This window comes from Myotis brandtii, unplaced genomic scaffold, assembly GCF_000412655.1.
Source record: "Myotis brandtii unplaced genomic scaffold, ASM41265v1 scaffold18, whole genome shotgun sequence".
Classification (NCBI taxonomy): Eukaryota; Metazoa; Chordata; class Mammalia; order Chiroptera; family Vespertilionidae; genus Myotis; species Myotis brandtii.
Genome location: NW_005356674.1, coordinates 10,259,997 through 10,268,330, shown reverse-complemented (window position 1 = coordinate 10,268,330; position 8,334 = coordinate 10,259,997). Strand labels below are relative to the sequence as shown.

Sequence of the window (8,334 nt, the reverse complement as noted above, 5' to 3'; positions counted from 1 at the left end):
GTAATAATCTGAACAATAAAGATTTAATTTAAAAAAAAAGAAACCCACAACCCTATCAGACTCTAGATTCCCTTTTGTAACAAATACTTGTATTTTCCTCTTTTCTGTTTAAAACTGAAAAATTATAAAACTTGGCTACTTACACACATTTTCAGAAAGACAATGCTATATATTATTAACAATAATATAACAAAAAATAAAATTGAAGTAATTTCTGATTAAATAATATACATCTCAACATGAAATGCTCTGAGAGTGTGGACTACAATAGGAGCTATAATGGGGAAGTTGGATCATTGGATCAATATCCAGAGTCACTGTGAATAGAACAGCTCCAAGTACAGAATCTGTGCAGATGTGCTGTCTCCCTGACAAGTGCTATGAGTCAGTGACAAGATTTTATGAAATGGTGAAATTCTGAACAAGAAAAAGTTCAATTTTCCCTCACTACACTATTGTTTTATTCTAGGCAATTCAGTGGGAAATTAAAGCCTTCCAGAAAACACTGTGTGTTAGGTTCCACATCTAGGTAATTAGAAACCAGTGTTTTACTTCATGGAAACCCCAGTAAGGCATGAAAAAGGTATGTAGTGAACAATACCATAACTACAGGTACTGTGTTGTACAGCAGATCTCTCTGACATATTCATCTGGCATAACTAAAGTTTTATACAATTGAGAAATAATTCTCCCTTTTCCCTTCCCCTCAACTTTTGGTAACCACCATTCTATTCTCTGCTTCTGTGAATTAACTGAACTCAGGAGAGAATTTAAATAGAGGATAAAGAACTGGAGACTTAAAGAGAAGTAATTAAAGTGTGAATGGATACCACAAAAAGAAAAGAAAACAGATTGCACAAGGTGAAAATTGGAAAAAGAAATAAAATGAGAAAGTGATAGGTAATAGAGGACAGGCAAAGAGGATCCAACGTACATATAATAGGTGATCATAAAGAGGAAAACCAAAGGGATAAAACAGAACAATGATGATAATTACAATCCAGAAAAATTTTCTAAAATAAAAGGCCTTAAACATAAATACTATAGGGCCTACCATGTATCAAGGGAAATATCTGACCAAAAATATTCTACATTAGGTATCAGTAAATTGAGGTCTGTAGGCCAAACCAGCCTGCCTTCTATTTTTGTCAGTAAAGATTTATTGGAATATAGCCACATCCACTCATTTACATGTTTTCTATGGTTGCTTTCATAGTACAATAACAGAAATGAGTACTTGTGACATAGACTGTATGGCCTGCAGTACATGTAATATTTACTACCCAGCCCCTTACAGATAAGATATAGTACAATAAAACTATTGGTTTAAATAAAAGAAAATAAATTCATTGAAAACCCAGGACAAACATGAAATTACTTAATCAACAGCATTTGTAGGGTAAAACAATACTCTATGCCACTACATAAGGGACTAACATAATTCATCTATTTAAAGTATGATCAATTTTCAGCTAAATTGATCAACAAGTATAAGGGCCACATTCATACTGTTATTAACGTGAAAGAGCTCAGAAAAAAATTCCCATGAGCTCTTCCCGAGATGGTTCCAAGAACAAGCTTTAGACAACCAAGAAATAATTGGAGAAGCTTTAGGATGGAATATATGGTGATCTTTAAGCATATTTAACTGTAGCAATATGATTAAGTGATGAAGGAATATATTCAATATATGTAATTGTTATTTCCTCTGACAATGTAAATATAACTGTGAAAGAGGTGAGAGTCGAACAAAGGGGGACTATAAGGAAAACAGAACAAGTGTGCTGATAGATACTAGCAGGTACTAAAAGAACATTAAATTAGTTGAGGGAGAGGGAAGAAGGGAGAGTGGCTCCTGGCTGATTATAACATTACTTAGAGTAGAAAATGACAAAATCTTTAAAAAGTGGGACACTCTTTATTATATAAAGGTAGGCATCTCATGTAAAAGATAAAATTTTTAGAAAAAATGCACAAAACCTTTTAAATAACAAAAGGAGTATTTAAAACAGAGAGAGGCAAAAAGAACAAAGAGAACAGACTACATTCTAGAGGGAACACAAATATCCATTAGTAGAAGATTGGTTGAATCAACCATCATAAATCCACACGATGTAATTCTATGCAGCTTTTAAAAAGAATGTGAAATCTCCTGCATATATTGTTCTGTAATGTGTACACAACCCTACAGGATACACAATGCAGAATAGTATGAAAAGTATGCTATGTGTAAGAAAAGGAGGGAACCACAAAGATATGTATTACTTATATTAAGAAAATAAGAGGATAAATATAAAATTAATAAAATGGTTACCCTTAATTAGAGTGACCATATTTTTGTTTGACTAGAACAACCCTGTATACCAACAGAAGTGGAGGGGACTGCTTTTTGAAAAGGCATCTTAATGGTACTCACTTCTGATGTATATTAGACACTGAACTATCTAGAGCAGTGGTTCTCAACCTTCCTAATGCCGCGACCCTTTAATACAGTTCCTCATGTTGTGGTGACCCCCAATTTCATTGTTACAAATTGAACATAATTAAAGCATAGTGATTAATCACAAAAACAATATGTAATTATATATGTGTTTTCTGATGGTCTTAGGCGACCCCTATGAAAGGGTCGTTCGACCCCCAAAGGGATCGCGACCCACAGGTTGAGAATCACTGATCTAGAGGAAGAGCAATAAATGAAAAATATTAGCTGCTGAACATAACAATGTGAAATATTACTATCTCCATTTTAGACAAAGAAATGTTTGCATATTATGTTTACCTGTGAAACTATTTGTCTTCCTAATCATTACCTAATTTTTAAAAAGAACCTATCATTTCTTGGTGCCTTTAATGATTTCCACCCAAAGGGGTCCAAGGCAGCAGGCATCTTATAAAAAACGGGGCTCAGGAAATTGTTTAGTTGTTGACTCTCGATATATTCTACTTACGTGGCTTCTAAAATCTCTGTCCTTTGGGCTTGCCGCCTAGATTCTCCTCTTGGCCTGAACCTCTCTTAAGTGCCATGTTTGGATATTTTGAGGAGGCTTAAAAACAAAGACACTCGCTTGGATTTGGAGTGACCTATACAAGGTTACTTGTACAGGTCTGCAGTCAGCAGATATGTCAGACAAAGGACATTCCTTTTCCTTTGTTCTACTAGATGGCGGCTTTATCACTCCCTACCAGTCTGCATTCTCATGACAGCCTCCATTTTCTCTTATCTCAGTCCCTCTTTTCAATTATCATACTATAATTAGAGCTGGAATCCTTTTATTTTCTCATATTTGCTATGTAGGCCTCACCTAGTGATTCTGGGAAAAACATCCTGGTCTGAACTCTGTTCCTAGTGTCAAAGACTTAGGATATCCCATTCCTTCCAGAAGGGCACTCTCCAATACTTCATGATTACTGTATATCCAAAACTCACATCCTCAAGGAAAGTCCTTCAAGGACAAATAGCTTATAAACGGGGATGAAGTTGCCATGTTCAGGCTCCTACTTCTCTTCCTGACCAAGATCCCAAAACTAGGTATTTAGAGCAAGATATAGTGGCTGGGGATGCTGTTAATCATTTACTAGTTTCTTGAATCAATTAAAACGAAACAAAAAAACCCCACCAAAAACCTGTGAGCACCAGTTTTAAAATGTTTACTTCACTATAGGACTTCACAGACATATTCATTCTGGTGTCCCAACTGAAGTTTTCCACTGCAGGCAAGGAAAGCTGTTTTCTTTCCCTTAATTAGGCTATTTCTGCTGGCTGTAGCCCAATGTTTCCCAAAATCAATTAATTAAACAACCACCAACATTTTACCATTTACCAAATGTATCAGCTCTTATAAAGAATGTGTTAATGAATATAGTGGCCAGGGATGCTGTTAATCATCTACCATGCACAGGACAGCCTCCCACAACTTAGAACTACCTGCCCCACATGTCAATAGTGCCGACGTTGAGAAACTCTGAGTTAGAGTATAATTTGAATATTGTAACAAAAAAAATCTAAATTATAGGGATCCAAACAAGATAGAAATGGATTTGTCTTTGTCTGGGATAGAGAAGGCGGATCTCTAAGAACACTCAGGTTCCTTCCATATTGCTGTTCTGTGTTTCTCTATGAGGTCCTTGTCAATGGTTGAAGCTGGCTTTCCAAACTTACTTTAACATTCGGACTCATTTGTATTAGTTTGCTAGGGCTGCCATAACAAAGTATCACAGACTGGCTGGCTTAAACAACAGACATTTATTTCCTCACAGTTCTGGAGGCTGGAAGTCTGCGATCAAGGTGGCAGCAGGATTGGTTTCTCCTGAGACCTCTCTCCTTGGTTTGCAGACAGCTGCCTTCTCACTGTCTTTTCATATGACTTAAGTGTGGGTATCCCTGATATCTCTTCCTTTTCTTATAAGGAATTAAGGCCCTCCCTTATAACCTTATTTAATTTTAACTGCCTTTTTAAAGGCCCCATCTTCACATATAGTCACATTGAGGAGGGTGGTGGTTAGGGCTTCACTATATTAATTTGGAGAAGATACAGTTCAGTCAATAGCACCATGAGAAAGGAGCAGAGGAATTAGAGGGCAAACAATTTCATGATTTATGGAGTTTATCTAGAAGTTGCATAGATAATTCCTTCTCACATATCATGGGCCCCAAACTTAGTCGTATGCCAAATCTAAATGCAAAGAAGGCTGAGAAATGTATTCTCTAGCTTGGCAGCCATGTGCCCAGCTAAAACTCAGGGGTGTATGTTTGCCTTAAGGAAACCTATTAAAGAAAGAGATAAAACTGGAAAACAATGATTTGTTCTAATTTTTATTTAGCATTTCCCCAACATAATGCCTTTTGGATTCACTCCCAACTACCAGGGCCCAGAGGATAATATCTATTCTCACATAAGACTCAAGCACTGATGATACCATACGCATCCCTAGATCCTCTTACATTTAGAGGAGAATCATAAAACCTTAGCCTCAAGAAAATACTTAGTATTTTCCCAGTGGCAGTTTAGAGTTCAGGCAAATTTACTTTTACCCTGAGACAATGTGTGTCTCTTATTTTGTCTGTAGAATTGAAGAGAGTAGTGAGAAAAGCTCTGTGGCTGGGGAACTGAAAGAGAAAATGCCTATCCTGATGTTCTTTAAATTCACTTCCTTTTCTCCCACCAAACACTTGGGTCTCTGTCCTTAATGACTGAGGTTGAGTTGTGGTTCAGAAAGGCATAAAACTTGGAAAACCATCTCTAGATAAAAGATCATCTGTTAATATACTAACAACTAGTATAGCTACTATATATTTTAAGAATGATATATAATAGTCATATACTTCATTTTGACACTTATTAATTTAGTTCATATATTGACATTGAAGTTATAATTATCATGCTAAATTTTCGGGCTGCTAATGGCTAAAACAAGACCATTGTCCAGGTCATTTGTGGAACGTCTGTAACAGACAGTATTTATGTGAAATACCATTAAGCCCTAATGGGAGTTATGGAGCAATTACTGAACTGAAAGAAGGTGACCTTTCACCACTTTCCAATGAGCCCCACAAAAAGCCAACTCACCATTCTTCTTGTAGAACATAATTTCTCCTTTGAATTCCGTTTTCTCCTCCAGTGACTTGTCTATCTGAAGCATCAGTTGCTCATTGGTTTCAACCCCAAATAAGAATTTGCAGCTGCAACTCTTCTGCATGACTTCAGTTCGGGCAAATCCAGCAAGCTCACAAAAGCCATCAGAGCAGTAGACTATGGGGAAACCCTTAGCCACCTGGGCATTCGCGAGGATGAAGTTGCTGTCTGTAGAACAACAATGAGAAGACCCTCAGCAACTAAACAAACACAGAATTTTTTTCCCTTTAAATCAGTTTCAGTAACAAATTATGAGCACATGTGTTTAGCTAACAGTGCTTAAAATGCATGTCCTGATGTGCTGAGGTGGAAAAGAGACTCCAAACATAGAACGTTGTTGACTGGCAGAGTATGTAATAAGTTCTGAGTTTGGCTTGCATTTTGAATATACCGTTGGGGGGAGCACAGTACTCATGGCCTGCTTTGAGGCATTTACTATCTAGTTGGCAGGAAGGTATGGTGCTTTTTATTTTTTCTTTATTGATTAAGGTATTACATATGTGTCCTTATTCCCCTATTGCCCCCCCAACCCCCACTCATGCCCTCACCCCCCTGGTGTCTGTGTCCATTGGTTAGGCTTATATGCATGCATACAAGTCCTTTGGTTGATCGCTCCCCCTTACCCCACCCTCCCCTACCTTCCCTTTGAGGTTTGACAGTCTGATCGATGCTTCTCTGTCTCTGGATCTGTTTTCGTTCATCAGGTTATGTTGTTCATTATATTCCACAAATGAGTGAGATAATGTGATATATATCTTTCTCTGACTGGCTTATTTCGCTTAGCATAATGCTCTCCAGTTCCATCCATGCTGTTGCAAATGGTGAGAATTCCTTCTTTTTTCCTCAAAAAACTAAAAATGGAACTCCCATTTGACCCAGTGATCCCACTTCTAGTAATATATCACAAGAAACTAGAAATACCAATCAGAAAGGATATATGCACCCCTATGTTCATAGCAGCACAATTTACCATAGCTAAGATTTGGAAACAGCCTAAATGGGTAAAAAAAACGACAACTGTGGTACATCTACACAATGGAATACTATGCTGCAGTAAAAAAGGTATGGTGCTTTTGAGTAGGACTTCTTGCTCATATCCTGAATCTGCCACTTGATGTATATATGAACTTGAAAAGTTACTCTAAACCTCAGCTTCCTTAGATTTAATTTCTCCAGAAGCAGACTCTGAGACAAGGATTTGAGTAGAAGTAGTTTATTTGGTAGGTGATTCCAGAAAGTGAACAAGTGGAAAATTGAGAAAAAGAAGGGGGGGAAGGTAATAAAGAGTGAGATAAAAATAAAGGGCTTTATTATTATGGGCAACTGAGAGACTCAATCACACAGGGACCCCAGAAGTGACTGATTAGAACACAACTTAAAATTTTTTCACCGAGGGGAGAGAAAGCTGGTGTATTTATCCATCAACATCTATACTTTATTGGTTAAAGGTCACTTCTGGGGTGTCAGTATGTTGGCACTTCTGACCTACCCACTTGGGCTAAGCACATTTTGTAGAGATGACTTGGGCAGCAAGATGCTGGAAACCACTGGTGCATAAGGAAACAGTCTGCTCATGATCTCAAGGGTGAGTCAAGGTGATACTGAAGGGCATTGGCAGGCATGCTACAGGATGATAGGATGTTACTAACTTTATATAGGTGTGTTGTAGAGATTAAGGAGATAATGCATATAATGTGCTTAGCAAAGTGCTTGATATATATAAGCACTCAATAAAAACAATTATTAAGAATATTATTCACATCTTCATGGCCATTATACTAACAAATGAGAATAAGAGGACAATACAATGTGGTAGACTATTGCTAAGTGCTTAGAGAGAACTGGAGAGACACTGAGAGCCAATATTCAGGGAAGGTTCCTCCTGCAGAACAAATTTTTGCAAGATGAACTTTGAAGGATGCATATGATTTTTTATAGGCAAAACAGCTGCATAATGGAGATAAGATAAAAGATAAAGCATTTATAAAATGTTGGTGGGTAACTTTTAGGTTCAGAATGAATTAGAGGCTATTATTAAATCATTCATTCATTCATTCACTCATGAACAAAAATGTTGAACACTGTCAATATCCCAGACAATAACCAAGACTGAGATTTTGAAGATAATAAATAAAAAAAATCAAGATTCAATATTTGTCTAAAAATATAGTATAAATACATATAAACCTTTATATGTGTACCCAAATATGAAATGCTTATGTAGCTAAAATTAAGTGAAGTAACCAGTAACTGTAGATGTCTCTAGAGAAAGCAACTTTGGGCAAAGGTAGTAGGAACACTAATTTTTTTGACCATGTACCCTTTGAATTTTAAAACTTATGCTTTATGTATTGCCTATTCAAAAAAACCAAAAAAACCAAACAAAAAACCAGTATGTTTAAAAGAGGTTTGCAGCAGACACCCTGTCTTGTATGTCATGACAAAGGAGGAATTCCAACTACTTCTTGATGGCCGGCTGGACAAGCACTGAAGATCAATTCCATGGGCTTCCCCCAACGCCTTCCTTTAAAACATTTGTCATGTGTTTCTTTAGTCTACCATCAGTGGGCCAAATCAAATTCACTCCATTCAGCTTTGCTCCAATCAGCCCCTAAACCCAGAGTACAAATTCTGGTGTTGACATTTGCATCGCACATGGGAGGGTCTGGCTCTTTTACATCTCCACGCCCCCCCCCCCCCC

General features: G+C 37.1%; 1 protein-coding gene across 1 annotated transcript in view; it reads right to left on the bottom strand.

Moving 5' to 3' along the window:
• Positions 1-8,334, bottom strand: part of KCNH8 (potassium channel, voltage gated eag related subfamily H, member 8) — a 280,000-nt gene that overhangs the window by 170,253 nt on the left and 101,413 nt on the right. The window contains exon 2 of the mRNA XM_005863634.2: positions 5,568-5,801. Within this exon, the coding sequence (XP_005863696.1) occupies positions 5,568-5,801 (234 nt within the window). The remainder of the gene's footprint in view (positions 1-5,567; positions 5,802-8,334) is intronic.